General features: G+C 38.0%; 1 protein-coding gene across 1 annotated transcript; it reads left to right on the top strand.

Moving 5' to 3' along the window:
* The first annotated feature begins 5,394 nt into the window (after window positions 1-5,394).
* Window positions 5,395-14,563, top strand: LOC105381709. The gene is made up of 4 exons (XM_048628646.1): window positions 5,395-5,795; window positions 12,769-12,925; window positions 13,826-14,037; window positions 14,236-14,563. The coding sequence occupies exons 1-4, from the start codon at window positions 5,395-5,397 to the stop codon at window positions 14,447-14,449; spliced, it is 984 nt and encodes a 327-aa protein (XP_048484603.1). The 3' UTR covers window positions 14,450-14,563.
* The last annotated feature ends 7,957 nt before the right edge of the window (window positions 14,564-22,520 follow it).

Raw genomic sequence — 22,520 nt, 5'->3', positions numbered from 1 at the left:
CGGAAGGCCGAGGACCGAGTGTTGTGGCGCTCCTTGGGAGAGGCCTATGTCCAGCAGTGGATGATTATTGGCTGATGATGATGATGATGATGATGTACCGTATAATACACTCGCGAGCAATGATTGTCATAATGAACGTGATGTTGCATAATGAACGGCAGTGTGCTAAAAAATTTAAAACTAAAATAAATAGCTGCCATGTAACTGGGTGGATTTCAACAAGTCCTAAAAAATCTTCATTTCCGTGGACTTTTTTATCTTAAGGTTTTTTATATTAGAAAAACGCTTTTATTAAAGTTTTTGTTAATGTTAGTGTTCTTACTAAATGGGTAGCAGATAAGTTAAAAACTGAATGAGATACGGATGATTAAAAATTTCGTGCCACGGCGATGAAACATGCGTTCACGGCAATGAAACAAGCGTCCACGGCAATGAAACAAAGGCCCACGGCAATGAAACAAACTTCCACGGCAACGAAAGAACTGTATACAATGGAAATGAAAGAATCAATCCACTGCAATTTTTTAAAAAGATTGTGTGGGAAACGCAAACTTAGACAGGTATGTATGGCAGAAATATTTGGATAGATATTGGAACGAAAGAAATAACGACAGTATGTATAAAAAAATACGAATATAGTATGGAATTCTCTAAGTAGCATTGTGGGGTCCGGATTGCGACGTATAAAACAAAATGTTTCATTTCACACTAATAACGTTCACAAAATATGATAAACCTTACCTATAACATCTATATTTTCATAAGGTATAATACCCAATTCGTATACTGTTCATTTTATGTAAAATTCATTAAATATACTATAATATGACATAATCTGTGCAATCTGTAAATTACACAACACCGGCAAAACACCTAGCACCAAAATATAAAGATAGGTGCGGATAGGTGCACATGTTGGTCAGCTAAGCGTCTCCCTACATAGCGCCAATAATACTCGTAATAACGCAGTCAAAACTCCTTGCACCAAAACCTAAACATAGAGCGTGGCTACATGGGGAGCCATGTAGCCCCGCTTCGCTTTTGATGAACATGTGCACTTAACCGCTCCTCCTCGCTTTTCTCGTCATCGCACCTATCTTTAGGTTGTGGTGCTAGAGGTTTTGTAGGTGTTGTGTAATTTAACAGATTATGTGATATGAAAGAATATTTTATGAACTTTATGCTAAATCATAGTATATTTTAATTGGTATAATAATATGAAATGTACATGTTATCATCATCAGCCTATAATCATCCAATGCTGGACATAGGCCTCTCCCAAGGAGCGCCACAACACTCGGTCCTCGGTCTTCCGAATCCAGCCACTACCGGCTACCTGCCTAAGCTTGCATATTTTGACAGCTATGTTGGTAACCTTAGTCCTCTGACGTATAACCTCTTTTCTGATACCATTCATTAGAGAAACCCCAAGCATAGCTCTCTCCATAGCACGTTGAGTGACTTTAAATCGGTGGACCAGTCCCACCATCAGTGTCCACGTATATGCACCATATGTCATAACTGGCAGGGCGCAATGGTTGAAGACTGTTGGATGCGCCTTTCAGCCTTCTTGTCGAAGTTGCTTCTGCCTAGCCGAATAGTTTGCCTCAGGTAGTCATATTATTGCACAACTTCGATAGTTGTCTCACGAACGATCACCGGCTCCGGTTTTATGTGAACATTCTACATCACTTTTGTCTTGCCCAAGTTCATACGGAGGCCTACACGGTGCAAGCAGCATTAAGGCCACTAAGCATCCAGCTAAGTTCCTGCAGAGATGTTTGTTCTATTATATTCTATTCTACTATCTGTGGGAGGTGTAAGTACCTGCACCTGGCTCTCTCGAATGGGACCTTTGTGCAATGTGCATATCTCCAAGGTCTAAGCTGCCTTTCTAAGCTTGGACTATTTCCCACCACGCTGGTCCACAGCGGGTTGGTGGGTTCACATATTATCTAGATTTTCTAAATCTATAGGTATATATGCAGGATTCTTCACGATGTTTTCCTTCACCGTAAGAGTGATGGTATACATTGTATTTAAATTCAAAGGAACACATTGGTACATGTCAGTGCCGGAATTCGCACCCGCATCATTGGCGTGGGAAGCGGGCGCTTACCCGACTGAGCTACCACCAATCTTATGTATACATAACGTTCATTATAATTATGTTGTTATTACATTAATAATAACAATCACAATGTTGTGATTTTGTGATGTTGTGAATTATGTAATTATACATATTATATATTTCGTTTTTATACATCGGGATACGCACCCGTTTTAACGCACTGCAAAAAGAGCTAATTTGACTAGTCCTGTAGGTAATGTCAGTGATCGGTATTACCTGTATTACATGTCATACATACCACGGCGATGAAAACATAAGTCACGGAAATGAATAACCTGGCCACGGAAATGAATAACCTAACCACGGCAATGAATACAAATTATTTAACAAGACATGGCAATGAAATTTTTTTCATTGCCGTGGCTTTTTTTTCATTGCCATAGCAAATATTGGCCACGGAAGCCACGGAAATGAAAGCATGGCGATGAAAACCAAGGCATTAAATATAAATAACTAAAAAAGTATTAACTATTCGAAGAAATAAACACTTTATAAGGTAAATATTTTCAAAAAGCTTTCTTTTGAATACTTATTCTAGAAGACAAACTTAATTTTATAGAAGTTATATCTATCCACGGCAATGAGAGAAAAATTGTCCAGTCCCCAAAAATTTTACTGATTTTCACTATTGCGCAAAAACGCGGGCACCGATGAACCTCCTGCCACGTCTAGCAGTTAGGCGACACTTGTAAGAAACGATTAGCGCACTCAGAGGGGCACCCAAGTTCATAGGTAAAACAATATCCTCGATCATGTTTAGGACACGGCGATGAACAGAAGTTCTGGGACACATAAATTTTCACTTACCGTTTGTTATATTCTTTATATATTTCAATAAATGTATTCCGTGACAATACTTTAACTATTAATGTATCAAATGAAACTGAGTTTAACTATCAATACTCAATATTTTTTCATCAATGAAGAATAATACAAAACGTGGTTACGTGGGGACAGACACGGCAATGAAAGATTTGGAGGTTTAATATTTTATTTAAAAATATCCATTAATCCTATTAATACAATATTTAGTGCTACACATAGATAACTATTTCACTTAACAGGAAAAAAATATTAGAAAATTATAACTTGGTTTTTTAGTACCGATTTCATTGATGCCACGCAATTTTTGGCCGCGGGAAATTCACCCAACTGATGTAACCAATCCGCAGCAAGTTTAACTTAGATTTTAATACAAAGACAATGAAAAAAGGTATGTCTGATGGCTTAAAATATTGCAATACTGTTTCTAGAGACTGTTTATGGTTGATGCGTGAGTCCAACTCGCACTTGACCGTGTCAAACATGTTTGATAATAATTATGATGGACCAGACCAGAGCAGGTGGAAGGACGCAGAGTAAATAGAAAAAAAAACATTATTATTTATACGATAAATAAAAACAATTGACTTTCAGAGTACTCGAGAAGAGAGTAAATACTCTATGGTAACGTAAAGACATTAGGCTCTTGATAGCGACTGTGTGTAGTAGTAGCATGCGCCACGACTAATTAATTAATGCAGGGTAATGGGAATCTATTTTTGGAAATGCATTAGGCTGAGCGCTAGTCGAGATTTTAAGACAAAAATCTACCCAGTTGGCTGTAATTACTTGCTGAACTTTATTTCCAGAGACTGCTTCTTATTATCCTTCCTACAGACTGGGAGACATTCTTAATAATAATACATTATTTATATGAATACATTTGTGTACACTACACTAGTATACATATTTAGTCATTTTCAGGATGTCAATAGGCGTAGCGGCTGTTCACTACAAGAACTTGGTATTTGAAACTAAAGCTCTGATAACTCCGGGTGAACGCTATGGGACAAAGCAAGCTTTCGACGATATAGGGTACGTGTGTGTGTGTGTGTGTTTATTTACATTCAATATGAACTGAGGGGGTCACTGTAGCTTACGTAAACGAAGGAACGAGAGTGGTCATGAAATCGTCGCGAGCATAAGTTTCGATCCTCCGTTAACGTTGCGTATCGTCAACTGTCACTGTCAAAATGTAAAGCAAAGTTAGTTCCAAAAGTGACATTTGTTTTTTCCATATGTTAGGTGGAATTTCACCAAACGCTAAACGTATTTAGTAGCCTGTCATTCGCCTGTCAGTTAGTACAAAATGTATTTAAAATTTGATTTAATTACGTTTAGCGTTTGATAAAAGTGACCCTTCGTGTAGATTCGAAAATAGTATCGAATCCGGTGCTCAAGTCATACGCTAAATACAACGAGAGAGTCGTGGTTGCTGCCGCAGTAATCACGTCTCTATCTCGTTGTATTAAACGCACCGATTGCATAACAGCGCTTGTTAGTCCTCTTTCGCCCAAAACTCATTCCGAGCAGACGTGTTTACTGTTTAAATTCGAAAACAAAAAATACGGTTGTTGCAAAGTGATACCTATTGCGAAGTATAAAGAGCCATTATTGTTTCCTCTAATAATTTTAACTTAGATCATTTCAATAACCAAAAGTGACCGCGACCGCAGCTACAAACTTGCCGTTCCCTGCCCCGCACTCCACCTCGGGTAAAAGAGACGGTTGACATAATTGCCATCCCACTCACACGCTGCGCGCCGTGCGGCGCTCCTACGAGAACCGGCCCCGAGTGACGACATCCCCCCACCACCTACCTCGGACCGCTACGAGTCGCTACGAGTCGCTGCTACGAACGCTACGAGACGACATCGAGACTCCGCCGCGGCGTGCGCGCCGCCGCCTCACTGATACAAGTTAATTGCGTTCTACGTTTCGTCGATACCTACTGCTACTGCTTAGTAAGATTGAACATTATATTTTCTGTGAGCTAACTTATCGGCTTATTGCGCCAAATTTAAACTGCTACCTAATTTTTGCTGAGCTTTCCTGCTTAATTAGTGGTACATTAGCGGGTTAACTGCTCAATAAAAACGTAATCCTGCAATTTACCCTGTTGGTTATCCATGATGCGCACTCCAGAGAAATCAAACTCCGTCCCGGATATCACGGCTCTGGATCAACCAGGCCAAGCATTATCACGTAAGAGGAGAAAGCCGGCTGATTTATTTGCCCTCCCCCAGCAGGAAATGACAAGCGATTTTAAAAATGAGATAAAGGAGTTATTCAAGCAATTTGCCCAGACTCAAAGTGAGCAAGTAAACACAATATTAACTTCTCTCAATGATCTAAAGCAAACTAGCTCCAATATTGAGAATACAGTTACTTTTTTATGTGAAGAAAACTTGGAACTCAAACGAAAAATAGAACAGATGCAAATGGAATCTAAGAAGGATAAAGAGGAGATAGTTATTCTTGAAAATAAACTGGAAGACATGCAAAAATCTCAAAGAAAAACCAGCATAGAAATAAAAAATGTACCATTGAAAGGTGAAGAGACAAAAAAAGACTTGCTTGAAATGATAGTGAAGCTATCCGAAAACATTAATCTGAAGCTTGTCAAACCAGAAGTTAAGGACATTATAAAAATTAAAAAGAAAGAGAACACCAAAAGTACTATAATAGTGGAATTCACGAACACCTTCATAAGAACGGACATCCTGAAGTGTGCTAAAAATTATAATATAAAAAATAAAACAAACAAACTAAGTGCAAAGCACCTGGGTTTACAATATAATCCTGATGTACCAATCTACATCTCAGAGAACCTCACACCTAAGTCAGCGCGACTTTACTTCTTGGCCCGAGACCTACAAAACACGAAGAACTATAAATATTGCTGGACAAACTACGGCAAAGTTTATATACGGCTGGACGATAACTCCCCCATCATAACTATTACAAGTGAATCACAAGTACATCAATTGCTTAATAAGTGACTATCCTTATTTAAGATAAGTATAGTTTTCATGTTTTTACTATGCTATAATGTGTTTTCATACCTAAACTACAATATAATGGTTCACGATTTTTACAATAAATGCGACTTAATCGCCTTAATATCTATAATTCAAAACAGCTTCACACATTCACGTAATATGTTAGATAAATCAACTTATAATCAAAACTCTATAATGTATAAAATATGTACTCTTACACTAACATTTCTAACTACCAAGTTTTTATTAGAAAATACCTTTAAAATTAGTCACATTAAAAAACAAATATACAGTTATATTGTAATCAACCCCCACACGTTTATTTACACCTCAAATGGTTAGAGAAGATCATCTTATACAAGAATTAGACTCCACAAACATTAATGCACTTACATGTAACATAGAAGACTTATCTAACTACTTACCTCCAGGTTCTCCAAACTTATCAATCATTACACAGAACATTAGAAGTATCCATAAAAATTCTAATATTGACGATTTAGAAATAAATCTCGACCTATTGGAAAAAAACATAGACGTTTTAGTCTTAACTGAATGCCGTATAGATCCAAAAAAACCACTACCGAACAAGCCCAATTACGTTACACATAATACAACACTAAAGGTTAACCAAAATGATGGTGTGGTAATTTTTATAAAAAACTCAATTGAACATTCGGTCAAAGAAATAAATCTTTCTGGTGCTTCTTGTTTAGAAATTTCAATATTTACCTACAGCATAATTTGTATATATCGTTCTCCATCTGAAAAAAACCCAGATAATTTTATAAAATCTCTTGAAACGCATCTTAATTCACCTCACCTTAAAAATAAAAACATAATAATATTGGGAGATATAAATATAAACATAATTGAAGGGAATTGTGATAACTACGGATCTATCTATCTGGACATGCTGGCTGAGCACAATTTACTGCCAGGACATAGATTTGACACAAGAATAAATAGCTGTCTGGACCATATCATAACTAACCTAAATCCCACTAAATTTTCTGCTACCATAGCAGTATTAAATACAACAATAACTGACCATAAAATGGTAAGTATTCATATCTACGATAATAAAAAAATATATAAAGCACCTAAAACAAAAACAATTATAAAATATTCAGAGGCTCTAAACACCTTAAAAGATAAAAATATTAATGAAAACTTAATTACAATAGAAGACCCAGATTCCTTAACCTATGAACTAATTACCAAAATAAATGATTCATTAAATGAAAACACAACAGTTATAAAAATTCCTAACTCTAAGAGAATAATAAAACCATGGATAACACCTGGAATTTTAAAGTGCATAAAAAACAGAAACAAATTACAAAAACAATTAAGTATAGACTCATCAAATGATATTCTAAGAATTACATACCGCAGATATAGAAACTTCTGTAATAACCTGATAAAAAAACTTAAGAATAAATATGAAAGTGATCTATTAGATAAAAGTAAAACAAATAATAAAACGTTATGGAACTGTATAAAAAATATAACTAATCTTAAAAAACAAAAAACTATCAATAAAGAACTTATAAATCTAAAACATAATCCTACAGATTCAGCGGAACATGTTAACAGGTATTTTAATAGTATAGGTAAAAAATTAGCTGAAGACACTAGCATGGATCCAAATATTATAGATGACTATTTCACTATGTTACCCTCTTTACCGAACTCTATTGGAATAATTGAACCAGAACCTGCTGAAATCGCAGCTATCATCGTTGGACTGAAGTCGGAATCAGCAGCTGGGTGGGATAACATACCAACCAAATTCCTCAAAATGTCCATTAATGAAGTAATTCCCATACTTACACGTCTTTCTACTCTAGTTTTTCAACAAGGAATCTTCCCACAGCTCCTTAAAAGGTCAATAATCCACCCAATCTATAAGAGTGGGGATAGAGACGATATAAGCAATTATAGGCCAATCTCGGTGCTCCCAGTTATATCCAAAATTATGGAAAAATTAATCAACAACCGAATAATAAATTATCTTAACGCTTTTAATATTCTTTCTAATTCTCAATATGGCTTTCGGCAGGGAAAAAGCACTGAGGATGCTATTTTAGAGCTCACTAAAAATATAACTAATTCTATTGATAACAAACGGAAAACTCTTTGCATCTTTTTAGATCTAAAAAAAGCCTTTGATACCGTCTCTGTCCCCATTCTCCTTCGCAAATTGGAAAAGGTGGGCATAAGAGGATCATTCTTCAATTTAATTGCCGACTATCTTAATAATCGCTCACAGCGGGTTAAACTAGACCAAAATACTTTTAGTAGTGACATACTTTCAACAGGCTACGGTGTTCCGCAGGGTAGTGTCCTCGGACCTACCCTGTTTCTTATTTACATTAACGACTTAACAGATCTTAAACTAGCCAACGGACAAGTTATCTCTTATGCAGACGATACTGCGTTATTATTTCAGGATATTGATTGGCCAAGAGTATTCGATAAAGCTGAACGCGGACTGCGTGTAGTTAATACATGGCTAAACACAAACAGTCTCGCCTTAAACACTAGTAAAACTAACTACATTACCTTTTCCATTTATGATTCTATGCAGCCCGATGCTCACCTAACATTAACATCCCATAATTGTTTGTATAACCCAAATCAACAATGTAGCTGTCCTAAAATTGAGCGAGTTGCTTCAACGAAATATTTGGGCGTAATCATTGATAGAAATTTATCCTGGTATCCACAACTAGATGCCGTCGCTAATAGAGCAAGAAAATTGATTTGGCTTTTTAAATACCTTCGCAAAATATCCGACAAGCAACTAATTACATATATTTACACAACCCTTGTTCAGTCTATCCTGCTTTATTGTATAGTCATCTGGGGAGGCACTTTTAAAACTAACTTTATAAGTATCGAACGGGCACAGAGAACTATTTTAAAAGTCATGCTCAAAAAGAACAGAAGATACAGAACGGCACATTTGTATCATGACGCCGATGTGTTAACTGTGAGAAAATTATATATTTTACAGTGCCTCCTTATAACCCACAAAAATACAACAATTGATTTAAATATTCTTCAAAAACGAAACGCATATAGTGTAATTAAACCTAAAACAGTAAGAACAAATTTTGCATCCAAACAATTCTCAGCTCAATCTGTAAACCTGTATAATAAAGTAAATAGAATTCTAAACATTTATTCCCTAACATACCGTGAATGTAAAAGAACTTTAACGATCTGGTTGAAATCCTTAACTTATGAAGAAATAGAAAATTTATTATCTTGAACCATTGTACCTAACATAATTATGAACCTACATACTAGTACTTACTATAAAATTAACTTTATCTAATAATGTATAATAAAACATAACTTAGGTATATTATTCAGAATAATATTGAATCTCTAAAATCACGAACCTAAGTAACAGTTACATCATTAAATTTGTTGTTATGAAACCTAAATACCTACTGTTAAAAGTAACAATAAGCCTTTTGTTTATATAATTTTAACTACATAACTAAATTCATACTTTGCTAAATCTTGAAATTATTAACGTAAATTCATACTTTGTACCTACAATACCAACCTTATGTTTATTTAAAATTTTATCTTCTTTGATAATACACTCACGGCAGTGAGAGGGTTCCAGTGAGAAAAAGCAGCAAATTGCTCCTAAACGGAAAAAGCTGACTCAGTGAGTCGCCAAAATATTACCAACTAAAAACGTCAATATTGTGATCAAATTCTAAATTTTCTAAGTGGAACTGTCTCTTTGCACGTGAGTTTATAATAATTATATACATATATAGCTACTTTTCACTGTAACTAAATTAAATATAATGAGTTATCATACCTAAAATATTGTTATATGCATAATTTTAACTTCATAAGTAAACAAGAATGTAATATTGGACAAAAAGAGCGGGCCTCTTCAAATACAGGTTTATACTTAACTGGAGAGTCCCAAACCCTGTAATGTACCACTTGTTTTTGTGAATAAAGAATTTATTTATATTTATTTATTTATTTAGTTCGTTTTTTCGTATGATACAGTGACCCCTGGGCCGGAATTCTGATAAATGACGTGGCCATTTTATGACAAAGACACGAGCCGTGACTGCTGCGGTTTACATATTACTCGGAAATTCGACAATGTAGCGGACATAACATTATGATAATTACGTACACTACAGTGAAGCTGCAGAAAGTCCTAACCATAGATTTATCTACACATCTATATCTAAATTGGAATTTGAACCTGCACATTTTACTGACCTGATCAAAAGGCGTACATCATCGCAACACACCTGTAAGCCTGTAATCCACTGCAGGACATAAGCCTCGTCCAAGACTTAGGGAGAGATATTGCCATAATATCGCTTGGCAAGAAATCACACAACACAAACATTTAACACCCACATATCTGTCTACATACATGTAACTGCCCCGGCCAAGAATCGAACACGGGACCCTGGGCACGTCAGGGTCTCAAACCACCGCACTTTCCGTTCAACTGTCCCATAATAGTATGATTCCTAAACAAAAGTCTCTTCTTTTAAAATCCACACCATTGTGCTAAGCGTTTATGGGTGTAAAATTATTGTACACACGGCAACGTTAAATGGTTGGCAGGGCACACTAACGCAGGTAGTGTATGTGTGTGTCGGCGACGTCGACGTAATTATTTAGTTCTGGGCAACCCACACACGGATATTGTAAGCATGTAGTTGTGCCAGTGACAGTGATTCATTGTTTTTATGATATGAAGCAAAATTTTGCAAGGCATTGTAATAGATTGAATGGCTCAGTTGGTATGATACAAGACTTACATGAATCGGTATGGTGGTTCAAATCCCACCGAACTTACAATATTCCTTTTTTGTTTTTTTAATCATATTAATTTATTTTTTAAGATGGTTAATAATAGTATTGTAGTTTATACGAATAAAAGCAACACAGAAAGTAAATGAAACAAGTCACTAAGTGTTAAAATTACCAAATTTATACTTATTGTAACATAAACATTAAGGATGTTACGTTTTTGTTGTTTTTCGTTTTAAAACATAGTTGTAGTTTATATTAATAAGGAAAATTTTCAATTTGCAGTTTTAAATCATAATAAACATCAGACAAGGATGGACTGGCTGTTTTACTAAAGTAAATAGGCAAGTCATTAGTTATAATGAATCAACATGTTAATTAGCTAGAAATAAGATAACTTATTCTCACCTCAGTAACAATAACATCATTAACACATTGACTTAACCATAATTGTAAATAATGATAAGTATTTAACAAAATAACTAAAATCTTATACAAATGAAAAAATAAAAATTACTGAGCTAACCCCAATAAATATAATTTTCACCACTTTTTCGCCATAATATCTTACGTCCATGCTTGTCTGACTTTTCATCACTAAATATCACAACATTGTCGCACCAATCAAAGTTTAAAATAGTCAGTCGCAAAACGCACTCTGTTTCGACGATGCTGATCGGTTAGAGCAATTTTCTTCGCCGGCCTCCGACAACGCAACCCAGCAGCACGCAAGTGAACCCGTATGGTTTGTAGGGATAGAGGATAGATTATGTGTTGTGGCCGTAGAACGGGTGCTGCAGAACGGATCAGCGCTATGTGCAGCTACGATTTCTCGATGGCGTGGTGATGCATCCGTATAGACGACTACTGTCTACATGTCCCGAATCTGCGTATCAGTGAACCCATAATTGAACAGTTCTCATCTGCAAACAAAAAATACAAATACTTAGCATATATACAAATACAAATATTCTAACAGTCAAATAAGATATTTGCAATTCTATGTTACTTACCGTTAAACGTCTTGCGATTTCACTAATTGTAATATTTTGTTCATATAAATACAATTATCTCCGCCTTTTTGAACATGGTTTAGTTTAAGTTAAGACTTTGCATAGTGACTGCGAAGAGTAATTAATTAAATTGACAAATCACAAAGTGAATCACTATGCAGACGCAGAGGTGAATTGTCACTAAAACTAAAAACAAATTTCGTTTATTCGTATTGTATGAGGGTAGAATGGTTTTAATTCTCAAATGAAGAACGAATCATATATTTTTGGCGAAGAGAAATAGTCGACAGCTATGCAGCTTGTAGTCATTTGTCAGTTTCAAATAAATTAATTTTATACTCAACAGCGTTTAAATTAACGCAAAATTTGAATTAAGTAAAATAAAAATAACCATCAGTGGACTCGAACTCACGACCTATGCTTCATAAGTCTAACATTCTACCAATGAGCTACGAAGTGTATAGACACAAGCAGTGAAATTTTGCTTCACGTCAATTTTATAACTATTTAACTAACACTACCGGTTGATATTTTTATGTCACAGCTGGTATACGGGCGTTTGCCTACGCGCAAACTCGTTTGTGCTGTTGTGTGTGTGTGTGTGTGTGTGCGGTTTGTTACTGGTGTGTAAACCGATTTCTGCGTTTATCCACAAATAGACAACGTTAGTGTGCACACATAATACACTACGTTAGTGTGCCCTGCCAACCATTTGACGTTGCCGTGTGTACATAGAAATAGTATAGATCTACTAACTTAGTTTGTAAGAACCATTGTTAGAAACCAAATATGGATGTATGGTCTGAAATAAGGCTGTTTAAAAACATGCGAATTTGATCACGCACGCGGGATTGCCCTGCACGCATTCATACAAGTATTAATTGTAACGCTTGGAATATGCACGCGAGACCTGGGAAAATGGCGTGCCATCCCAAGTGCGTGTTAAAACAGTATAAATTGTATAATTATTATTCACCCACAGAGTCCTGCTAGTCCACGACAACAAGTCCCTCAAGGCGTGGGACACCATCCAGCCGGTGAGCGTGGAACGAACCGGGAGCGACTTCTCCTGGTTCCAGCAGTTCGAGATAGTGGAGCCTAAGCAGGCTGACTACGTTGTCATTGCGTTTGATCCCAGGGTATATTACTATTGCTTTGTTTACTTAGATGAGATGAGGCCTGAAGGGAGGCGTAAAAGGCTACCAAGAAAAACGTGGCTTGATTGCGTGAAAAAAATTTGAGCGAGTGCGGAATGAATGAGGATATGACAGAGGATATGGTAAAATGGCGTGACATGACGCACAAAGCCGATCCTAAATAAGGACATGGCTAGGGACAAGAAGAAGACTTGGAGGAGATCCATCCTCAGCGACCTTAATGTCGTCGGAATCTCCCGGGACGAAACCAAGGAAAGGAATGTCTGGAGAAGAACTGTGGAGGTCTTGTGCTCCTCGTGGAGTTAGAGGAATAATCATCAAATGTCATTTTTTATTGCATCTTTTATGAGTTGTCGTGAATGAGGCTCAGTCAAAAAGAAAAATAATGGTTCGCGTTATAACACGCTGACACGTTTATGCTTATGTGTATAGTGTAGAAGTCCTGTAACTATGTCCTGTATTTGTGCCAATAAAGAATATCTATCTATCCGTTTACCTGCCATAGCAGAGGATCGAACTTAGAACCCTCGGCCTCGGCGCCTACCGCCAGTCACCATGACAATCTCAAAAATTTATGAATATTGACGGTCGAATGGTGTAGTGGTGAGTGATCCTGACTGCTTTGCCGAAGGTCCCGCGTTTGATTCCCGGCTGGGGCAGATATTTATTTAAAGACAGATATTTTTACTCGGGTCTTGTGTGTTGATATTTATATTACATAAATAAAATAAAATTTTAATAATAATATGTATCTATCTATGTATTTGTGTAGATATATCAGCTGTCCGATGCCCATATTATAGGCTCGGCCTAATTTGGGGTTGGATGGTTGTGTGTGAGATGCCCCCACATATTATTATTATTATTATTATATTAATGCAGGACCAGGAGCTATTCTACGAGCTGGAGGGGTACCCCGGGTTGCTTGGCTGCGAGAAGCTGCTGTACCGGACCCCGGTAGCCAGCTGGGAGAACTACATGAAGCCCGAGTACTTCCGCGTGCCTTGCATAAGCTTCTGTAACTTCGACGAGTTCAATGTGAAGGACTATAACATAACCGACGAGTATGACCTGCAGTGTCGGCTGAATATTTGGTACGTGCAATATGTGTTTAAGTTTTATTCATCATCATCATCATCCGCCAATAATCATCCACTGCTGGACATAGCCTCTCCCAAGGAGCGCCACAACTCGACCACGTGACAACAAAGCATAGCGCAAATTCAAATTCACGGTGTCTTCTATAGTTTCACCCTACTGGGCTACCACCTACAACAGTTTCACCTCCTCAGGGTCGAAGGCGCTCTCGTGGTCTCGAAGTCCTCCCCTCACCTCCTGCTCGGGGTCACGACGTGGGGCCCCGGCCTCTTCACTCTGAAGCCGAACGAGCGCTACGTGGTGGGGCTGGCCGTGCCCAACTCACCCGCCTACCGCGCCGCCATGGCGTGCGCTGACGCTATATTGAGCGGCAAGGCGTTGAATGACGCGGTCTGTGACGACTTTTAGGGTCCCAGCGTAAACGTAACGTAAATGTATCGTCACCGTATCGCCTTTCAGCGAGATTGCCCCGAGGCGGGGCGATTACGTTACGATTAGTAAGCGTTGCAGTAGGGAGTTTCTACAAAGAATATCGCCATACTGCTCGGTGTATGAGGACTTTTAGGTGTATGTATTGTGTAAAATAAATAAAAAAGTTATCTATCTATCTAATAATAGTTTAATTAATGTAGTTACTTAACTACTGCCTTATTCTACATACACAATAATGTTTAATAAATGCGAAAGTTGTGGAGTAAGTTTGTTACACTTTGAGGCAAAAGCTCATAGTTCCGTTTGTACAGAATGGATTTAAATGAAACTTTACAGCTTACACTCGTACATCAGCATGACACAGTTACACATATATTATACTGCTACAGGAAACCAGGAGGTAATAAGTATCTAACTTATGTGGTCTGCTCTTATGACCTTATCGTAACGTACCCAAACATACAATTCTTTTCAATTGGAACCTCTAAAATCACGGTTTAAGGTGTTCGTTACAAGGCCTGTTTCATAATAAATAAGGAGTCTACTGGCTGGCGGGCGGCCAACTCCCGTCTGACCCAGCGGTTCGACCACGCTTATTTCAGCTAGATAAATTTTATGCCGCCCAAAATGTAAGGACGTGCGAAGTGGTGTAGATGAGTTCTATTGCTGAAACTTACGAGTGGCTCGTGCGGCAGATTTGTTCGCGAGTGCGGCGGCTCTGATGGGTTCCACTAATGTGCCTTTAACTACAGGGTGTTGCGAAAGTCGTATGGTAAGTTGGAAGCAACTTTTGGAACTTTTTTGTACGTCTTTTGGAAATATGTGACTAACTACATATACAATACAATACACTTTATTTGCACCAAGAACAAAAAGTACAAAAACAAAAACTTAAAAATAAAACAGTACAATGAGCTTGCATTGCTTATAGCAATCTCTACCAAACAACCCTTGGATGGAAAAGAGTGAGTTTATATACCGCTTGTGCAACACAGGTCAGAGTTTCATCAATGTGTAGTTGTTGAATGGTGGGTACATTCGCCTACATTGTAGACAGTATAACACATGGGATACAATAACTAAAATGATAAATGAAAAAAAAAAATCCTTCATAAATAACATATTTTGAATGATTCTATTTCCACTAAAATATAAAACATTTTCGAGTACAAAATGAAAAATACTATTTTACATGGATACATACGTATTGTTTTTACGATTGCATATGAAACAATAGTGCTTGTTCAAATTGATCTCGCGGCAGCGGTCAGAACATTTTAATATCGATCATTTATGACGTGATATGATTTTTTTCACCTACGAAACGCACATGCGTTGAAGGTGACCGAAGGGTTACTTTATACTGACGAAAAATTAACGAACGAGTGCTGTCGTGCCATCGGCACGTCGAGATAGTCGTGACTCGCGCAACAACTAAATTCGCTCTTCGGTACGATTTGGCCATAAAGTTAACGTTTATTTATTTGATTCTATGGGTAATTCTTTTTACCCGACAACAAAGACTGATCATCGGTATAAATAATATAATTGAAGATAAAGAGGAGATTATAAGTGGTATTTTTTTAGAAACAATCCTCTTTAGATAAATTAAAACGTTTATTTTTGTGCAATTTTCAGCCTTAACACCGGATGTACAGAGCAGAAATGACAGCCAAAAAGTTTAGTAACTTGCAAAAAACACAGACTACCTAATTGGTACGAGCGGAGACATAAAAGCTAAAGCCTTCTTTGTAGTCGGAACAGTGGTGACCCCATTACGGTCAGGCGCGGGCGCTGGCCGATCGCCAAACTGCCTGCTAACTCGAACCCAATGTCTCTGGGGGCAACGCATAATGTCCAAAACTAAAATGCTTGAGAGCAAAATGTCCGACTCTTTGTGTTAAAAATAATGTTTGATACCAAAATACCAGAATTTCACTTTGATCAAGTAATTATCACGTATTTATTTTGTGCATATTATTTTACCATTAGCCAAAAAAATAACATGTTCCTATTTGTCTTAGTTAGCGTGTCATTTTTCCAAATTAATGGTGACTTATGTTTTGCGACTCGTTGAAGATCGAAATGATTATGGCACTGTCAACCAATGGAATCTACCTAACTACCTATGTGGATTTCGGATCATGAAATAATATATATATATCAAATCATAATAATATAGGACAAATAAATGCAAATTGCTGTTGGCGTCAAAAAGGTACCATTCACCATACTTAACTTCGTAACTAAAGTATGTATATCGAAATAGTCCTCGATCTGAGCACTGGTTTCTGACATTGTGAGATGAGTGTAGTCTCCACACATCTCGCGGGCGAGGGCTCATTTTGTAAGGAAATTCTACAGATGTTTATGGGTGGTTGCTTGATGAGCCTTTGTTGCTAGTTCAGGAGTAACCTGGATATTGATGAAGAAAGCATTCTAGTTGACTTTGATTTATTTTTATTAAAGTGCGCCACACGAGCCACTTGAAGTTAGCTGCCTGAAGATATACAGTTACACAATTTCATCGAATTTATTAAGTATGTAAGAATTCGTGTATCTCTGTGGTACTTATGATTATTTTAATGCACTTTACTATAGTAAGTAGGTAATTTAAATTTAAATGTTTAATGTTTGCTTATTTAAATTAAACCGCAAACGAGACAACATTAAAATTATTGCTTTTTTGTACTGTGGTTATGAACAGAAAATTATTATTAATCAATGCATCGTTGCATATAAACCGCTACTGACCCCAACCTCCTGTATTACACCACAATATAATAATGTATATGCATGGTTAGTCAGCGTTTCCGAACAGATAGTGTATTCCTAGTACTTACATCGATACTACAGCTTTGAATTGTGTGTAGAAACAACTCAAACAACCGTTACACGCTGCAATGGACTGGAGTATCAGTACCCGATGCACGGCACCGTTACCTATGTAGATAAACGTCACTTTATAGCGTATCGCGATAAACTAGGCGTTGTGAGTGGCGATGAAACGATTTTATCTACGCGGATAAAGATTTCATCATTTCGGTCTTCAGTGATATGGTATAGATTTGCCAGATGCTCACAATCAATATTATATTTACACACATAAAAAAATCCATAGGTACTTACGAACGTGAACGTTTATAATATGATTGGATACCTGAGTACCGTCCGGTTCAGTTGCATATCGTTGCCAAACACATTAGCGTGTGTGTGTGTGTGTGTGTGTGTGTGTGAGTGTGTGCATGTTTGTGTGAGTGTGTGTGTGTTTGTGTGTGTCGTGGAGACTGCGCCAGCAATGTTCCTGCCGCCGGCGGCAGTTATTGCCCCTTTATTTACTTATTCTTTACGATAGTTCGACCCTTGTTCAAGCCGGCTCTAATTGCCAAATTTTCTTGCTTCGTTGCGCTTGGACTTAGTAGTAACTGATATTGACAACAAGCACCCCCGCCTCCCCGTCCCACCGCTCACATACCTAAGGCGCGGCCAGCTAGTTCCGCGCGCACTATAGTGAAAGCATGAATCCTAATCCTAACTAATATTATAAATGCGAAAGTAACTGTGTCTGTCTGTCTGTTACTCTTTCACGCCAAAACTACTGAACGGATTTGAATGAAATTTGGTATAAATATGGTATAGAAGCGAAGCTCGCGGGAACAGCTAGTTCTATATAAATAAATAAGTGTACGGTTGCATAATGGTCGCATAATTGTGACAGTTTACGACACGAGACTCTAAGCTCTGCACCTGTATCACCTTTTGGAAGTCTTTTGTGCGGAATGCGATTAGAAGTGAAAAGCCGTAGACAGGGGCGCCCAACCCGCGCCGGCTCTTCATTCATTAGCGAGTGCAGTCGCAGCGACCCGCGCCAAGACACTGCTTGAGAACTCCTGCTGCGGTACTATGGGGAAACATTTAAGTTAGTGGTATTCTTTTGTTTTCTTAGGGTGGCTTGCACCAAAAAGTTTATAAATACTGAGGCTGAGCTCGACGCGTCAGCATTCAAGTACAAGCGCAGCGAGTTCAGCGGGGTAACGCGGTCAGCCTCTTTAGAACCTTACTCAAGAGGCTTACCGCGTTACCCCGCGGTATGGCGATGCGTAAGTAAGGCGAAGGAGCCTTTGGGCGAGGTAAGAGCCAGACCAAGGGTCCATTCAGACTTCTGTCAACCTGCTACTGATGAACAAAAATTTATTACTCCTTAAAATAATAAGGAAAAGGAGGCAAAACAAGTATGTCAGGATCGTGGCACGTGGAGGTCCATAGTCTCTGCCTACCCCTCTGGGAGACAAGCGTGAGCATTATGTGCCTATGAGCACATATTATAATATTATTATTTGAATATTACAAGTAACCCATAGTACCGCGGCATGCAGAGTAGCTCCGACCACTCAGTGGATTGCATTCGCCCCACGGTGGGCGCCACTTCCCCAACTCACCGACACGACAACTCTTCACTAACATTCCGGGGAAATCTCAGATATTTCCCCAGTTGAAGTCCGAAGCTAAACGGACTTTTGTTTTGTCGATGAAGTGGTGAAGTTCTAGTGGAGGTCCTTGATATTTGATATTTTATACAGGATGTTGCAAAAAGGGTATACTAAGTCGAAACCTGTATGCAGGATGTTATGTCTAAGCCCGGAAATGAAGTCAGAATGACAATTTGTAATAATACAGGGTATACCTTTATGCCTTTATACCTTTATGGTTGTCTTCTGTCACCTTTGCTTTTCCTCGTTGTTCTTGATGGGATAATGCTGCGCGTCAATGAACAAGTCCACCAAGGCATAGATTGGGAACCAGTTGGTAATCTGCAAGACTTGGATTATGCGGATGATCTATGTCTCCTGAGCAACCATCAATCTGACATTCAGAACAGGCTAGACGTGCTTAAATCGGAGTCTGCCAAAGCTGGCCTAAAAATTAATGTCGGAAAGACCAAATACCTAAGAACCAGCGTCCACATAGATAACGCGATTCTCGTAGGAACCGAAGAAGTGGAGATGGTATCACGGTTCACTTACCTAGGTAGCGTTGTGGCAGGCGATGGTGGCACTGATTTAGATGTCAGCTCCCGTATCGACAAGGCTAAAGGCGCATTTGCGTGTCTGCGCTCCGTATGGCAGTCAAAACACCTATCTCGTAGAGTGAAACTCAAAATATTCAACACCAACGTGAAATCTGTACTGCTATACGGATGCGAAACCTGGAAGACTACGAAGACCCTAACACAGAAGCTTCAAGTATTCATCAACCGCTGCCTCCGACAGATCCTGAAGATCTTCTGGCCCAACACGATATCGAATGTAGACCTCTGGAAGAGATGCCACGAAGATCCTGTTGGTTTGCAAATAAAACGGCGCAAATGGAGTTGGATCGGCCATACCCTGTGTAGAGACCAAAATCACATTCCAAGACAGGCTCTTGACTGGAATCCGCAGGGCAAGCGTAAGCGAGGCCGCCCTAAACAAACATGGCGCCGTTCAATCGATGCGGAGATGCAGGACGCGGAGATGACGTGGTCCGAGGTGAAGCTCGCTGCCGTCGACAGACAGAGATGGAGAACCGTTGTGTCTGCCCTTTGCCCCACGGGGGGGACATAGGATGCCAAGAAGAAGAAAGAAGATACCTTTATGCAACATCCTGTATAGTTCTAGTTTGCTTTTTTGCATTATACTTAATATATGCATTGATAAAGTAATTATTATGAAAAAAATATTCGTGATGTGTTACTTAGTAAGTATTATCATTTAAGTGTTCTTCTGATATGAGAAAGTTAGAATGCCTGCCTGAAAGCACCTGTTTTCTGTGATACCAGGTGTACTATAATGTACAAAATATCTATGTTAGCTACAATGTGATCGAACATTGGACCAACTACTTTGATTGTTGACGAAGTTGACTGCCGACTCAGCACAATGCTGCCCTGATTCTATAACCCACTACAACTATACATAATACAATATGTACATATAATAATGAGTGTTTCCGGGGACGGTGCATGTAACTTTGCTCGCAGCATACATAACACATTGTCACCAAAAAGTTCCCACTAAGTTCTACACTACTGTTCAAAACATGCAACGGGATTGCGGCTCCTACTGCCGTAGCCATAAGGTATAGAATCCTATGTCAGGTATTATAATTAGAGCCGCGACACGAAAGGGGAATAAGGACGGCGAATTCGGAGCAATTTGAGTCAAAACTCGTTTTTGAATAGAATTGTTCCGATGTCACGCGAATTGTTGGGAATCTCGTTTAGAAAATTTTATGATGATGAAGTTGAGAATTTATGTATTTGAATTAAAATCAAACAGTACTATGGTTAGAGCTACCAACAAATTAATAATAATATTGTTTTAAAAAGCGGTAACTGAATAATGATAATCGTAACGAATAGACAAATATAGCGTGAAAATATTACCTAGCTAGAATCAGGAGGAAAAGCAATGCGATGCTGCATTAAAGCACCGATGATTCCACCAAAACACTAGGTACTAACAACCATATTTCCAACCAAACACCGTTTTCCATTTTTCTTCTTGAAAATACTTATAAATTGGATACGCAATTTATGTTCATTGCAAATATTCAATCTGAACTGAACACAAGGAATTTCCCTGAAAATTTAACTCAAGTCCACTAATCAGCAATTTGATTGATGGTAGCGCGGCGATGCCGTGACATTTGCTCGAGAATTACTAGAACGATTTAAGTTGTTATACCTAGATTTTGTTTTAGCAATGTGGGTTCTCAGTAAGAGTTAATTAACACGGTAAGACCAGAAAACAAAAACATTCAGTTGTGTGATATTCATAAAGAAAACAAATAAATCAGCAATACCTAAAGTGTACTTTTTAATAAGTGCAGTAAGTTTAGATGTTTAATAGTCCATGGACAATTAATCACATAACATTGAGAGCAAGTCCATGGGCTAGTTGACATTTAACTTTATAAGCGTAAATTCTAAAAGCTCGCTCTTAAGATTCTAAAACCACGGAAACGACACTTGACTGAGCCGCCATTACATTAGTAGACTAGCCGCGGTGGGCAAGATTTATCGACCCCGTGTCCGCGCCACGCTTCGGCAATGCTCTATTTGCATACAAAACTAATCAATTTTCAAATCTCGACATTCTTTTTTTCGCCGAAATATCAATATATTTTCGGAATCGTGTTTTTTTATTTAAATGAGATGTGGGTTGGATGCGAGCGCTAATTTGTTACGAGATTTTCCCTCAATAGGATGGTGTCGTTGTAATTAAACTTTGTGAAATATAGCATGAGCATTGAGCATGTAGGTCACTCCTGTCAAATCCATATATTTTATTTGTCATTTGTACGCTTTCAAGGCATTAACAAAAGAATAAAGAGAGGACATGCCATATCAACGAAAAAAATGCGCTTACCTAAACTTTGGTGTCAATTAAAATGGCGGCTTTTTTCTTGAAAAATGTAAACAAACAAATTGTTTGACAGCTGAAGTACCTTGTGTTTGGATGTCAATCTTGGTCAATCAACATGGCGACCGATCGCAATGTTGTAATTTTAGGCAAAGACAAAACTACTGTTGTCCTTTTTTACGTACGATAACACCAATAAGTTAAAAAGAGACGACGATATATTTTTAAGTACCGATTTTTATGCCAAGTCCTCTTTATTCTTTTGTCAATGTTTCAAGGGAAAACCAATTTTATATTTACCTGGCACCTGTCAGTCATAGCCCTATGCTATATTTTACAAAGTATAGTGCCTCATGGTAAATAACAGAGACTACGTTGTTACAGTATACAACCCAGCGTCTGGAGGGTTACTCTTCCACTATACTGATGAAAAACGAACGAACGAGAGCTGTCATGCAATCCGCACGTTTAATACAACGAGACAGAGTCGAGGCTCGTGCAACAATGCTCCGTAACTTATTTTATCGTCAATAGTTACAGTGACCCCTGTATCGACAATTATCATCTTCCAACATAATGTGAGAATACTAAGATGCTATCATTATTAGGTATTCAATAAAAATAATAGGTATGATGATGTTTTA

Source organism: Plutella xylostella, chromosome 21 (assembly GCF_932276165.1).
Source record: "Plutella xylostella chromosome 21, ilPluXylo3.1, whole genome shotgun sequence".
Taxonomy (NCBI): Eukaryota; Metazoa; Arthropoda; class Insecta; order Lepidoptera; family Plutellidae; genus Plutella; species Plutella xylostella.
This window is presented reverse-complemented; position numbering and strand designations above follow the sequence as displayed.